A 15,876-nucleotide genomic window follows, 5' to 3' on the forward strand; every position below is an offset into this window, starting at 1 on the left:
GAGATCAAAACAGGCAAGCAGCTCTTGAGTGACACATGTCTCCTGCAGGACTGAGGATGCCAGCAACAAGCTATTTGAACTGGCATCTTCACAGGTTTTGTCTGATAGCCCATTTCCCATTTTTTCCCCTATTCCCCTTCTTTAAACTCTTGCTGGATATTTTTAACCAGTTGTCTCCCTCTACACTGAAAACACATGGCTGGAGCCCACACTAGAAGGCAGGTATGCAGCCCATGCTGCCTCTGAAGACCAGGAGGGGTAAGCAACAGGGTACTTGAGGGAATATGTTATTCCTCTTCAAGGTCACTCTTCTCTTTCCCCCTCTCCCTCATACATAAACATTTCTCCCATCCTCAAGGAGCAACAACAGCAACAACAGCACATTCCTCTTGCTTCCACCCAGCAGCAGAGATCCCAGAGACAGAAGGGAGAAGAAGGCAACTGCTGAGCTGCCAGAGGCGTTTAAGTCCATGTGCATGTGAGGTTAGCAAGAAGGGTATGCAGATTAGGGTCTGGCCCCTAGAGCTGCCAGGTTTAGATGACCCTGAAATAAGCCTGTGATGCAGGAGTATAATCCCTGGGTCACTTCCCAGGACCTTTTGTACCGGCATTGCCACTTTGTTGAATTACCTTGCAATAAGGTAATTCTGGCCCAGGGGAGTGCATTTGGGCTCTCTCTGGACTTAAGATCAGTTCAATCCCAGTACCCTTTTCATGTATTTCATTCTAGAATTTCCCAAAGTCTTATGGTTGGTTTTTGAGTGCCCAAATTAGATACTCAAAAGCCACACTTGCAAAGACCTTGGTTATGAAAATTTCAACTGGTAATATACTTTCAACCCACCTCAAAATATTAGGCCTCTAAAAATGTTTTCAGACATAGAAAATTTTGCTTTTAGTGCTGCTCATTTTCATCACTTTTCCTCCTTCACACCCATTTCTCTTATAGCATTCCCACAGTGTAATCATGATAACTGAACTTGGGAAAAGGCCCATAATAACAGTGGAATCATATTTAACTTTCACCAGATGCATCTCAAATGGTTCATTCTAATTATCCAAATAATCATGCTCTACCTGGTTTAAGAAAGCTCTTGCAGATATAGAAATAATGACAAGCTGCAAGCCTGACTAGTCAGCAGGTAAACAGGCAGAGCAATTTTATGCTTCCTGCTGCTTAGTATTACTGTGGTCCACAGCAGACTCACAGCCAGGTCATAAACCCAACAGAACAGAACAGTCCTGTCCCTTTGATACTTGACTTATCCCGAAGTGCCAGGGATGCAAAGTAATTACATAGCACTGGTGCACTGACTGTGTGTGTGACTTGGACAACAATTACTCTCACAGCAGTAATTCAGCCTGGCACATTCAGATGAGTTTTGCTGAAAGATGGGACTCTCAGGTTACAGAAGAGGCTCTGAAGAGCTCTGTCAAATCCCTCTGTAGCATCAGTATCAACTTGTAAGTCAGACTTATGCCTATGCCTCTTCTAGCAGTGCAGCCATGACGTGAACCTTTACCTCTGTGTATGGTTTTCAAATCTTCAGTGCTCAAAGACAAGGCTACTAGCCAATGCTTGCTTGTGTGGCAAATACTGTAGAGCCCAAGAAGGACTCAGCCTTCAGGATCTCTCATGAGACAGGGATAAATTATTGACACTTCTGATGTGATTTAAGGAAGGAGTAAATCCATCACATGCACTGGCTGTAAATCATCTGGCAATGAAGACCCCAGCTGTAGCCAGAGGTCTGGGAGGAAATCCCATCTACTACACCATTCACAGCAGAGTGCAGTCAGCTCCTCACAACAGCAGTCATCCAGGGACAGCAGCATTGCAGGGACCAATCTGAATAGATGGTCACCCGTTTTTCAAGGTCTTTGTTGGGGGCTCTGGTTGCAGGAGACCACATCTGAGAGACTGGTAATACCACATCTTAAGTGCTGTATCCAGTTCTGGGCCTTCTGGGACAAGAAAAAAGTAGGACATACTACCATGGTTTCTCAGCACCTATCTACTATGTGACCTATTACTGAAAAGGCAGAAATCTCCTCCAGCTGCCCTAGCAGCACCATGATTCCAAATAAGCCTGCCCATTTTCTGGACAGTGACTCTGCAGAACTCATTGTATGGTTCAAAGGAAAAGAAAATTATAGAAATAAAAAGGCAAAACATGTCAATGCAATATATACAGGTCTCTGGAAACACAATAGCACCAAACTTGGTGGCAGAAACCCAGCCTTCTAGACATGAGGCCAACTTGAAAAAGTCTGTTTCTTTATTCACATAGCACATTTCTTTAAGTCCACAGGACCTGTCAAGGGAAGAAGTGGCAATGATGAATGATGCATTCCTGTTAGCGATACCATCAGCTCAAACTGCTACACAGACAATTCACTCTCCCTTCAGCCTCAATGGCTGTTCCCAGGCCTGCTTGCAGGCTTCAGAGACCCTTTGAGAAATTACTTAGTAAGTCAGAGGGCATTTTTTTCTGTGGGAACTAAAAGGAAAAGAGCCTCCCTGGGTTCTGTGGGGGTGATGGAAGAGGGCAGTGAAGGAGCAGCTGGAACATCGCTTTGTGGTACAGATGACTGCAAGCCTCCATCTATTTGGGGTTGCTGACAGGCCCTATGCCACCTATTTACTTAGCTAGATTTGCCCACTGCTGTTACTCAGATATGAGGATACACTGGTGCAAGATAGCAAGTGTCCTGCAGGCTCAGCAGGAGCTGTGCGCAAAGCCCCAGGGCACACCTGGTGGGCCATCAGTTCAGCAACTGATTACCAGCAAGGGACAGTGAGCAAGGGCTTGTCACTGCACCTAGCAACACACAGTGTTCTCTTTAGTCCCCCCTCACTTTTCCAAACCAAGCTCACACTTGGTTGAGACTTAAGACTGTTCTCACCTGTGGATGCAGGCCCAGCTACCTCTTGTACTTGCAGGGTGCCCCGAAGAAGGAAGGAATGATGAATCTGACTCCATGTTCTCAGAAGGCTAATTTATTATTTTATGATACTATATTATATAATATTAAAGAATACTATACTAAACTATACTAAAGAATACAGAAAGAATACCTACACCATGCTAAAAAGATAGTAATAAAAACTCGTGACTCTCTCCAGAGTCCCGACAGCTTGACACTGATTGGCCAACGAGTGAAAACAACTCACACCAGAACCCAATGAAACAATCACTTATGGTAAACATCTCCAAAAACACTCCAGACGAGCTAAACACAGGAGAAGCAAATGAGATAATAGTTGTTTTCCTTTTTCTCTGAGGTTCTCAGCTTCCCAGGAGAAAAATCCTAGGCAAAGAGATTTTTCAGAGAATGTGAATGCCACACTACCCTTTCTTGCTGCTTGTGATTCCCCCGATTGGAGCCATACAGTGGCTAACTGCAGATGTGCTCTGCATTTGAAGATATGCCCACAATGCCAATCCAAGGCTCTGGCCCATCTTGAGAGCAGAACGCTGTCACTTGGGGAACTGCAGCCACCCTGCTTGTCTAGCTGCTGTAAAATGCCTAATTTTCCCCCAGAGCACTCGCAGACCCCCCCATCCAGGCCCGGCACCCCAGCTGAGCTCACCTCTTCACCGTGCGGAGCAGCGTGGATCGCGCCTCGTTGTGGAAGGTGATGATGACACTGGTGGCTGGCAAGTCAGTGTCATAGCGTACCGAAGTGCACCTGCAGCACAGGACAGCAGGAGTGTAAGCCAAACATTACCCAGCAGTAGTACTGCAACAGTGTACCTGGAATTTCTAAAAAGAGAGTAATATGCTAAAATCAGAACCAGCACAGTTGAGCTGCAGCAAGGGAGGCCTCAGCAGCCCCTGCACCAAGGCTGGCAGAGCTTAAAAAGAACTGCGATCATTGAAAAGCAACGTTTGGAGGCTGTGATACCTAAACTCACAAACCTGAATGCTAAGGAGGCCATGTGGGTTTTATAGTGAACTAAGTTTCAGTTCTGGATTCTAGTCCCTGGATTTACCTGTGATTCACATAAAATCTTGTTTATTCATGCACAGGACATGGACATGCTAAGGATGCATAGAAGTGGTACACCCAGGCATTGCTGTATAAAGCACTTCAAATTCTTTGGACACAAACTTCACAGAAAGGAAAACACCAGCTAGTTCTGTGATCTGTGCTGGGGAGTTGCTGAGGCTCAACACTAATGGACCTGCGGGCAATGAAGAGCAATTCTTTCTATCTTCTCATCTGACTTTTTAATGTTAGGTACATACACACATTCTCACACTCAGAACCAAGGATTAACTTGCACCAGGCTGCTTCTCCCTGTGGAAAGCAAAGTTTCTGTGAGGGGAGCAACTCACAGACATGAATCCTGAATCCAATTCCGGCAGATACTGAGCACAGCTGATGTGGGCTGACCTGCTCCTCCAAAGCATCTGCCTTCTTAACTTCTAGATGGTGCTAAACTGCAGTCAGTGTGCTCTAATTTCCTGTCTGATGAAGAAACTACACCTACTTTTAACAACCCAAGGCTTTGCATAGACTGAATCTCCATCCTGACAGGGAATACAATTCAGTTCTCAGACCCACTACTTGTATTTCCACATTTACTTACTATTCTGACTACTGCTAAACTGTGACTAGTTTCATCATCACTTTCAATCCTAGTGGTTTATGACTTTCATTGCAGTGTTTTATTAAGAGGACAGCAGCTTCATACAGCAATTTTCAAACATATAGAGAAATCTGATAAAGACTAAAGTGGACAACATGAGAACAGACCTGAGACAGACCATATTTATTATTGTTTCAAAATAACTTCATGATGTAATGCACACAAAATGTATTAAGGAATCAGGAAGTGGAAAAGCAGAAGAGGCTGATGTATGGGTTGTTTGGGGAAGCTTTCCCAGTATTTTAGCATTACTACAGCATCCCAGAGAACAAGGACAAGGTTTGTGCTTAAAAGTTGACCCTGTCTTTGCTTTGGATCAAAGAAACAGATGCATGCTAAGTCAGAAGGAGCTTGTAGGATGTAAAGTCAAGTATGTCCATGCCCTGGCTTGGGTGCCTGAAGAAAAATTGATGTTAGTGATCTACAGACTCCCCCCATTCCTTAAACAAAGAGCTAAGTCCACAATCTAACTTGTATCAGCTGAAATAAGGTCTCATCCTGCGTTGCCATCCTAGCAACTATTCCAATATTGTTATAAGACAGTCAAACACAGATTGCTCATTCCCAAATTACTCCCTGTAAAGGGGAGAAACATGGAAATAGGTTTATTTGTTCTGATTATATCCTACTTTGGACTCTCCATTACTCAAGGGAATCCTTGAAAAGCTGGGTCTGAAATAGCTATACATTTGCAGAGAATCACATATATTTTGCTTTTCTGACTGAAGTGCACAGATGAGGCTCTTCACAAAAAGCATGCTCTGCATGCTATCACAGATGAAAATAAACAATTTATCTTTGAAGTGAGCTGGTTTTAGGCCAGAACATGACAGCAGATTAACAGAAAACAGCAATTCTGCATTGCAGGGAGACTTGTCAGCAACACGGAACATGGCACTATTGCCTCTGGGTCACTAGGAAGCCAGTCCCAAATACTATGCTGGAGAACAGCAGCACAAGACTTGGATCCCACAACCATGGTCCTGACTAACTGCCTTCGAAAAACACTCTGAGGGCTGTCAGTGCTGGCAGGCTCACAAAGCTCCATGTCTCCTGGCACCCCTTTCACAATTTCAATCAAGTCAGATGCCTGGTTTCCTGCTCCCAGCTGCTGGGAAATGTTGTTTTGCAACCATATCATACCTAGAACCATACATAGTTCTAGGTAGAGTCTAGGACTGAAGTAGACTATTGTACACTACCCTATTACTATTAAACCTACAGTTTTCAATAATCTTTTTGTACTAAAGCATTACCTTTTTGTCCTCCAGAAACTACAAATAGTTACCCAAGCACCATTAGCAATGTAAGGACAATTTTTTTCAGCAGAATACATGAAACAAGGACAGAATGACAAGCACTTTGCAAGCTACAGAACACTGTATTTGCATGTTAGTTTCATCCCTACCCCAGCAGCCCTCAGCCAGTGATGTTCAGGATGGAAAGAAACACAAAACCAGCTTCAGACAGCCAGAGCACAGCAGGTGAGGAGCACCAGAGCAAAGCAAGGCTGCAACAAAGGTGCACTTTGCAGCAAGGACAGAAGGATGCCAAGGGAAGTCATGAGTGTAGGGGCAGTTGGGCAAAACACAACTGTCCAATGACCAATCTGAGCTGCAGTGGAGGGGCTGTGCTAAAACAAGATGATGCTTGGACCTGAAAAAAGAGGTGTTAGAAAAACCTCAAGCTGGGACTGAATTTGTCAAGGCTCTCCAAGCATTTGAGACCTTTCCAGATAAACCATGAAATTCAGTGAAACAGTGGACCAAAGGAAAACCCAAAAGATGCTTTGTCAGCATTACAGACTGACAGCAAAGAGCAGTGGGCTCCTGCAGCAAGCAGCAGCACGGCTCGGAGCAGGGCTGCAGGCTGCATGAAATTCAGTGAAACAGTGGACCAAAGGAAAACCCAAAAGATGCTTTGTCAGCATTACAGACTGACAGCAAAGAGCAGTGGGCTCCTGCAGCAAGCAGCAGCACGGCTCGGAGCAGGGCTGCAGGGTACCTGTAGTGCCTGGTGTCCCGGATGGGCCGGTCGCTGCTGAGTTTGTCACTCTCCAGCTGGTTGAAAGCGTGCTGCCGGTAGGGGTCTTCTCCAGCCTTCAGCACCTTGGAGGACAAGTAAGCCTTCTCGTCAAAACCCCGCCGGCTGCTCTTCTCTCCCAGGGGAGCCCTCGTCATCTAGAGCAGAGACAAGCATCAGAGCATCAGGGACGGCAGCTGGCCCATGCTTAGACAGAGGTAATAAGTTCAGACATTGCCACACATCTGGAAGTTGCTCAGGTATGGGGGAAGGCAGGATAGGCAAGAGCTTGGAAAGGAAAGCAGGAGTCCCCACAGACAGGGTGTTAAAACGGCAGGCTTTGCTGTTTGCTGTCCTTACTGCCTGAGCTTGGGATGGAAGCTGCTGTTCCTGATAGCACAGGCAGAGCCAAGTTCCCTTTAGCACCTGTTACACAGAATGTGTGAGACTGCAGGCATTTGGAAACCCTTCCAGGCAATGAATGTCTGAGAGCAGTCTCCAGCCAAGGTGGCTGAGACACCATATTTTGAGGAAAAGCAGTTTCAGCCTTTCAACAATCACTGCATACAAACAGAGAAGCAGCTGATTAAACAGGTTCCCTGCTGTGCCTTGCTTAGACTTGCCCAGTCTCACAGACATCCTTGATAGAGTTGAAAGCTGTCCATGACTGTCCTCAGTACCCCACAAGAGTTACAAGATCAGGGCCATCCCTCTCCCCTCCTAATTTTCCCCTAACTTTCCTAGGCCACAGAGATAGTACAATATCAGCACCTGAAAACCATCCATGGGGTCATCAGGAGAGAGGACAGGCACAGCTCTGGCTCTCTCTTAGGTACATGACTCTATTTGGAAACAATCTACAAACTCTAAAATACTTTCTTATAAAGCAATCAAGACTGTTTATACAATAAAAGTAGTTTAACAAATTTTCTGTGGTAGCTGTTTGATAGACCAAATCATGAAGACAAAATACTCCCAGCTTTGCAAGGGAGTGCTCGAGCTCCCTAAAACTGCTGCAAGAGGCAGATACTTGCACCTACACATCTCATTCAAAGCACTAGGTAATCCCCAGATCTTGAGATCCTTCTATGTAAAATAGCTTGGATGCTCTCTACTACTAGGCTTGATCACATTTCTCCCTCTGCTAAAGGTCTCCTTTTAGGAGTTACAGAGGTCAAGAGACCAGAGAATGGTCCCCAGTATCACATAGCATGTTGGTTGGGCCATCCTAGTGGGTTGGGAAAGAATTCAAGAAACCCAACACCACAGCAAATTGCTTTAGCAGGAGAGTGCTTAGAAGAACATTCATCTCTGCAACTTTCTCTGACAAGGGCTACCCTTCAGTCCAGACAGCCCTAGGAGAACCAGACAGTCAGATAAGATGATGGCAAATGAAATTCAGCATAAAGAAGGGCAAGACAATGAACATTAGAAAAAATAAATTGAACTACTCATGTACATTGATGGATTTCAAATGAACCGTGACCACTCAGGCTACAGATCTGAGCATCCCTGTGGACAGCTCAAATGAAACCCTGCACTCAGTCTGCCGAGATGGGAAATGCAGCAAATTGAGTGCACTGCAAATGGGACAGAGAAATCTGAAACCATTGTGAGCAGTTATATGCAATCAGTGACAGCCCAGCAGCCTTGGCCAGAGCACAAGCTTTGTCAAGCCTGTAACTGGAAGGAAGCTACTGGAGGATGAAGAGAAATTAGAAGTTAGGACTGTTCCATTTGGAGAGGAGATAAATTAAGTCAGAAAAAAAAAAAAATAAGGTTGGCCATAAAATTATGCCTAATACAGCCAAAGTTAGCCTGAGATCAGATTTCCCTTTCTCACAATACAAGAATGAGGCAAACATCTTTTCATGGGGGAAAGAAAAAGAGCTATTATTTTCAGCACTGAGAAACTCCTTCAGCTACTGCACAACCAAGCCAATGTTTATGGATCTGCCCTTGTGTAGGACACACACAGGCACACTCCAGTGGGTGAGTTTGCCTCTGCTCCGCTCCTCCAGAGTCCTGCTCTGCCACCCCTTCTCCACGGATGCTGCTGCCATCCCCTCTGCCCCTTGCAGCCACCACCACATCACCTGGGCATGGTGCTGGGTTACAGGAACATCTTGGCTACTTTTATGGCTGCTTGCACAGCCTGCTGCCTAGAATCTTCCTTGAGTTTGTATTTTCAGTATGATGAGAAAACAATTACTTTCATACCTCGAAAAACTGAAATGTTTTCTTTCCTTAAATCATACAAGGAGTTTTGCTGAACTCAGCTTCCATTTCCCTTTTTCCTTTTGCCCTAGAAAACAATGCTGATTTGAAGCAAAAACCCAGCTTATCACACACCTTTAAATACTTTGCAATCACACGTTTGCCCTTTGATACTTATCTCTTGCCCCTCCAAGTCCCATAAAAGCAACAGCTGGTTTTGGTTTATGTTGCCAGGAACATACTAGAAAATGTTGGAAATGACAAGATATCTTCAGGAGACATTTTTCCCAGGAGAGTGCAAGAGCTGGGGAGCAGGGTCTGGCAGCCAGGGACAATCCTAGGCCCCAGCCAGAAGTGGGCACCAGGGCTGGGGCACCAGGGTATCCCCACCCCGGGGAATCAGGCACCTCGCTGGGGAAGGACAGGATGAGGGCCCACCTTGGCAGGGCCAATGGCTGGGCGGGGCAAGGCTACCAGGAGCTGGAGACCAGTCCAGCTGCTGCATCACTGGGGCAGGGGCTGTGAGACCCTGGGGAGACTCCTCCCAGTCCCAGGGAGTGGGCAGGGACAGGAAGGCCCTTTATTGCCCTAAAAGCCATGACGTTTAAACTTGAACTCTCAGGGATAATTCTTCTAGATACTATGGTTCTCACATTACTTACACATCAAAAAGTGATAAAAGAGCACTAGGAAATGATTGACAGTTAAGAGTTAAGTCCCACTTGCAGTTTTATCTCAGACAGTATCTCTTTGTGCTCTCTTCAAAGGGAGGATTCAGAGGATGATAGCTAGGAGGGCCTGGGTTCAGCTTCCAGAAAGGCAGCTAATCGATAAATAATCAACAAGTAACCAAACATCCATCTATGAGCACCAAGAAGATAACAAGGTAATAAATAGGGGCTAACTGAGATTTGTCAATACCGAGTCATGTCAGACCAATCTAATTTTCTTCTGTGATGGAGTAATCAGGCTCAAGGCTATGGAAAAGCAGGAGACAGATACATCATGACTTAGATGTTTTTGGTAGGGCATGTTAAGATGCTGTCAATTAGAAAGCTAGAAAAGTAATAGTCTGGGTGAACCTACTGCAGAATGGGTGAAACTGGTTGGAAAGTTACTGCCAGAACATAATTATTAGCTGTTACTAGAGCAGAGAGGTAAGAGCAGGTCTTTAGGGGTTTGTCCCCAATCCAGCACTATTCAGTATTTTCATAAATACCTTGGATTCAGACACAGTAAGTTTGTCAAAGCCATAGGAAATCCAGAAAAAATGCCAGACACGTTGGGTAACAGGGTTAGAATTCAAAATTATCTCAACACATAGAAAATACATCTGAAAACAGTAAAAGCAATTTAATAAGGGCTCTGCAGACCTTTACAGTTCACCAGGTCTGTGCTGATACAAAATATGGCAGACACAGCACAGTAGCAACCCCTCAGAAAAGCCCTAGACATTACAGCTCATTACAAACCACATGACAGAAAAGTCAGATTAAAAAAGCAGAGCAAACACAATCCTGAGTGCAGCCTAGACAGTTATGAACTAGCCTAACAAAGTGAATATAAAGCTTATCTTTAAGGACTGACTTGCTTTATCAGATTATATTCCTAGAACATAGATGTTGCACTACAGGACATTTATTGCTGTGAAGTCAAATGATACTTGACAGGAACAGTGCTGGTTCTCTATGAAACCCTGCCAAACTCTGTCTGAAGGGCGGACTAATGTCTACCCTCTTCTTTCCTGTCTCCTCACCTTAACACCTCTCACTTCAGGAAGTAGTCAATATAAGCAGATATTAGCTTTAGTGTATTAAAGGCACATTATGTACAGCTGAATGCAGAGTCAAGACTTTTACCATACCAACAGGACAGTTCATACCCCTTGGTCCTTGATGTAGTTACACACCCTCTATCCCCATGCTTGGGGCTGGAAGTGCAAGTTAGGGGAGCAGAAGAGCCCAGCTCCTTATGACTGCTGCTCTCTCATTAAAAAAAAAAAAAAGCTACAATTAAGCAGAAATAGAGATGAATAGGCACTGGAAATGTGAGTGTCTAGACCAGGGATTAGCAAACAGTTTGCACAAATTAAGTTTTGTCCCAAGCATTGCTGAGACCTCTAAAAAAATTCACATATGAAAATTTCAGGAAGTACTGTAAACCTTCTAATCTTATTTCACCATTTCTCATTTTCACGTATACTATTCCCTTTCAGTGACAGAATGGAATCAGATGCTCTTCTGCTGTTGAAAGCATGTTCTGATTTGTATTTTGACACAGCCCAAGAGACCAGAAACTATTTAAATAACAAAATTAACTTTGTAAGCGAGGGATTTAGGTAAAGGAATTAATGCTGTGCATGTCTATGAAAACTTGAGAGCCTCATTTCTCAAGTAACACAGGGATGTTCCTCTAGGCCTGATTCCTTGTGAAATAGCAAGACTGTCATAGAGACAGTGTCATTCATCTCTGTGCATTGTCATAGCCTGCCATCAGACACAGGCATACCAGCTGCCACATGGTGCTAACAGCCACTAAAACCAGAGCTGGGAATTCAGGGTCCCAAGGTGCATCCTTTTAACAGCAGGCTTGGCCAAATTCAAAAAGAATAACCATACTCCAGGGGTCATGAGGAATCACTATTTAATTAGAGTAAGGTATGTAAAACTCTCAAAGGTAAGTGCAATTAATAATTTTACAGTTACTATGAAATTAGTCCAGCAGCAGTTTTACGTGACAGGACATACACTTTGCAGCTCTTGCACTTCTTACAAGCATTTAGTGCCAGTAAAACAAATGGAGCAGGGGGTGCCACACTTCTCCTTTAAGCTCATTTTCACAATTGCCTCAGCTCTGTCAAACCCCCGAAGTGAAAAGCATCAATTGCAAGCCATCCCCACTAAGTGTCTTTCCATGGAAGACCTAACTGACCAGAAAGGTCTAATTGACCAATATGGACACAAAGCAAGCCAGAAAGTAACAACTTGGGGCCCCCCTTCAATTTACCCCGCTGCCACAGCCTCAGACACTTGCACTGCCATGAACCCCAACCCTGCCAGCACCTCCCTCCCACTGAGCTCTGCATGCCCAACTCCCCCCAGCAGACTTCTCTCTCTCTCTGAACTGAGAAGTGTTCAGTTTAGTGCCAATTTCAACCTATCATTTTGAGACACAAACTTGCTGGCTGTGCAAATTCTCATCCCTCAGAACAAAGGCAAGAGCCAGCTCACCTCTGCAAACCCCCCTGGTGCTGTTGGGGCCTGCATGTTGTGACATTTCTCTGTAGGCTCACTCCACGTGCTCCACACACTGTCCCAGTGACCTGAAGCAAAGTCCCAGAGAGAACAAGCCAGCACAGCACAACCACTAGCAGTGAGATGCTGGGAAGCAGAGCAGTGCTTGGGGATGCTAGAGAGACAGGAACTGCTCAGCTCTGTAACCCACATGCTGCACATGGATGGGCTAGGACTGCCACAGATCACAGGGCAGGACTGAGATCTGCAGCAAATCCCAAAAACTCCTGAGGGACCAAGCTACTCTCTATGGGCTGAACCTGCAAGATCATGTGAGCTAAATGCCTGTTGCCAAAAGCATTTGCTTTAGAGGGTGTGTTGCATTTCCAGTTTGCATTAGGAAGCCCAGTGTGCACATGGCTTTTGTTATGTCTCATGAAAAATCTGCACACTTTTGCAAAAAACTGTTCCTAGTCCTCAGAGACAAAAGCCTGTGCCTGACAGCACAGCGCCTATTTTATTCATGCTTTATTAAAATGTGTAAAGCACTTGAAATGTGGTTTGGGAACCATTCTCTTATGGAACTTCTACTATGAAATTAAAAAAAAAAAAAAACACAGTTAAATAGAACCATCACTGTTCTTTGAGAAGTGCAAGTGCTAACAGCAGAGCCCAGAGACCAATTTGAATGTTTCATTTGCAGCTTGCACAAACTGGAGTAACACAATGGAAAGAGTAAAGCAACTTGATCAGCTCTCATGGCACCTAGCTAGTCACAAAAGAATTTCTGCTGCCATTAACCCTGGGCAATCTTGAGGCTTGCTGCCAGTTCCAAGCTGGAGACCAGCAGCGGACACCCAGCAGGGCTATTTCCAATGCCCTCTGAGAAGAGCCCATGGTCACCAGCTCACAGGGCTTCTCCAGGCCCTGTGACAGAGCTGTAGTTGCCATGGGATGGCGAAAATGAGAAACAGAGGTTGTCTGCTGGGGTTTGCTTTCCAGTACTGATGCTTGCCCAAAGTGCCTCTCTACCTCCCTATTCTTTTCCATAGCCTCTGGGTGTTTATTGCCTTCTGTGTGTGCAGAGGCAATTCTCTGTCAGCTCTGCAAGACATGCATCTCAGCTCTCTTCTGGTTTTGTCCTGAGAAGCCTTTTCTCTCCATGCCTGTCTCACGACTAGAAAGTCATGCCATTCCACCAAATAATTTCTATTTTGCTCTTCTTTTCTTCCCTCACAGTTTTGCCAGACACTGAGTTGTTGACAAGGAAAGTGTCCTCAAGAATCTGACCTGCAAAGATAGAAATTCCAAACAAGATAAGAAAGGAGAAACAACTACATTTGTGTGTTTGGTTTCCATAGCAATGTTCTCCCCACAACCAGCAGTTTTTGGATGCAATATTCAGGCCCTCCTCCGAGAGATACAGAAGATGGCACAATGTAGTCCATTTATTGCCTACAGCATAGATTAGGTGAACATCACAGACTCCTATGATGTCTGCTACAAGCAGACACGGGTGGTTGGTGTGAAGAGTTTAGAAACAGGATGTTCCTGACTTACAGGTCACAACAGTGCATTGATGTACAAGGTTTGGTCACTAACCTTCAAGCAGATTTGCTGTGGTTTGTCAGCTGGTCTTTTGGGCAGTTTAAGGGAAGAAAGCAACACAAGAGAGCAAAACAGCGTGTGGGAAGTTTACAGGGGAGCAGCAAAAAAAAAACCCTGAGTAATTAAATTACTGTCTCTATCATGAGCAGTGATTCTCTGACACCCTCATCCAACTTCTCAGCACACAGAAGGGTTGTGTCTGTCCCACCATATCATAAAAACAGGCAATCCCCCAGCCAGAGAATAATGTGCTCTCACTCCATGAATCAGAAGGCTGAACAAATGCTTTATTAAGTTAAACTATGTTACACTAATACTACACTAAATTACCTACAAAAGCAATACTATACTAAAAGAATACTAAAGAAAAACCCATGACTGTCTGAGACAGTTAGGACACAGCTTTGGCCCACTTGGCCAAGGAATCAAAACAACCTTCACCAGTGTCCAATTAACAAATCACTTGGGGTAAACAATCTCCATAACACATTCTCCATGTGCAAAACAACAGGAGCAGTGAATAGAGGTAAGAATTGTTTTCTCTTCTTCTCTCTGTGCTTCTCACTGCCTTCCCCAGGAAAAATCCTGGGAGAGAGTTGTGCCTGCTGCTCTCTGTGAAGAGAAATGCAGCCACAATACCACACTCCCAACTCCCTGCTATCCTATGTAAGTACTTGCAGTCTTGCTTCTGAGGCAGCCACGTGGCCTCTGCCTAATGATCCTACTTAGCCATCTCTTTAGTGTCTCTGTGGAGAAGCATCCTTCCTGCAATTGTTCATCCAGATCCCTCCTGTAGACAAGGACATGCAGGAAGAGATGCTTCCAGGAAGCCTGGCTGGATCACTTTGCCCAGCTCTCAAGGACATGCAATGCAGCATGGGTTGACAACTGGAAGATAGCCAAAAGTAACAAAGAGTGCACAAGTGCCAGCACTACACACACATCAGTGTCATTCACTTTGCAAGCAGCAGCCCAAAGAGCATGGGATGCTTGCTGCTGTGCTGGTTACATGAGCTCAGCACCACACTGTGCGCAAAGAAGTTACTTCCACATGCAGTGACTGGCTTCCACACCACCTAACCTCTCTCCATGCCCACCTAGATTAACAAATGCATAAATGCTGCCAATTTGGATTCCCCACTGAATAGTCATGATGTATATTCATTGCAGAAGGATAATCTGAGCAGCTGGAATTTATTATATACAACCTCTCTTGTGACAGGTGCACAATACTACTCTTCATCCTGCTCTGCTGCTGACCAAGAGAGATATAGCATATATAGATATAACATACAGCATAAGGAGATGACTTCTATCAAGTGTGTCCATCTTTGACCCAGCTGTTCAATCCTGGAGACTTTCAGCAGTTAACAAGGACCCTAAACAGTGTTCTGGCCCAGATGCCAGAAGACATTGTCCATAGCTGGAGGGAGGGGACATTATGCCCTAAGGTATCCTTCTGATCTTTTGTTTTCAGGAGTGTTGAATAAAGCAAAGCAATGGAAGCAAAAAGGGCTTCAAAGATAGATGCCTAAGGGCACTCTCTTCCAAACAGCTTGGAGGAAATAAGTCAGCTCAGAATCATAAAGATTCAGACCCCAGATGAGGTAATGCAGTTGCCAAGGTGCATTTCTTCCCTCAGTTTGAAGTCTAGTGCACACAAATGTCTATTATGAAACTGTACAATATATTTATGATATTTACATACATTGATTTTGTATAAAAAAAGACCCACATGTCCAGACTCGCATACATCTGGCTTCTATATTTGTTCAGTCATTATCTCATACCCTGGAATAATGCCATTTGTTCCCTATTCAGCAAACTTTGCTGTGACATGAACACTGCCATTTTTGCTCATAGGAACCTTTAAGCTGTTGTATTCCACTCCAGGAGAAAACAATGTGGAAAACCCCATGAGAAATAGTGAGTGGATAGTTTTCAAAACTGCTGACTACCAGCATAGGTGGGGAGTGTGGGGTCTGTAAGGTTGCTGTTCCTTGAAACAGCACTTGTTTTCCAAGCACAGTTCCCTGTATCCGTAAATATCCATGACAACGTCTGGTGTCAGGGAGAAGACAGACAGGACAGCACACTCTTTGAATACCTAAGGGACTAGGCTGCTCATGCTGGCACCC

General features: G+C 44.7%; 1 protein-coding gene across 1 annotated transcript in view; it reads right to left on the reverse strand.

Annotated features, from left to right (window-relative positions):
• The window catches only part of GALNT16 (polypeptide N-acetylgalactosaminyltransferase 16), a 75,896-nt gene that overhangs the window by 30,787 nt on the left and 29,233 nt on the right, over window positions 1-15,876 (reverse strand). The window contains exons 2-3 of the mRNA XM_066551771.1: window positions 6,663-6,838; window positions 3,596-3,694 (exon numbers count right to left, since the gene is read on the reverse strand). Of these exons, the coding sequence (XP_066407868.1) occupies window positions 3,596-3,694; window positions 6,663-6,838 (275 nt within the window). The remainder of the gene's footprint in view (window positions 1-3,595; window positions 3,695-6,662; window positions 6,839-15,876) is intronic.

The sequence above is a fragment of the Molothrus aeneus genome, chromosome 6 (genome assembly GCF_037042795.1).
Source record: "Molothrus aeneus isolate 106 chromosome 6, BPBGC_Maene_1.0, whole genome shotgun sequence".
Classification (NCBI taxonomy): domain Eukaryota; kingdom Metazoa; phylum Chordata; class Aves; order Passeriformes; family Icteridae; genus Molothrus; species Molothrus aeneus.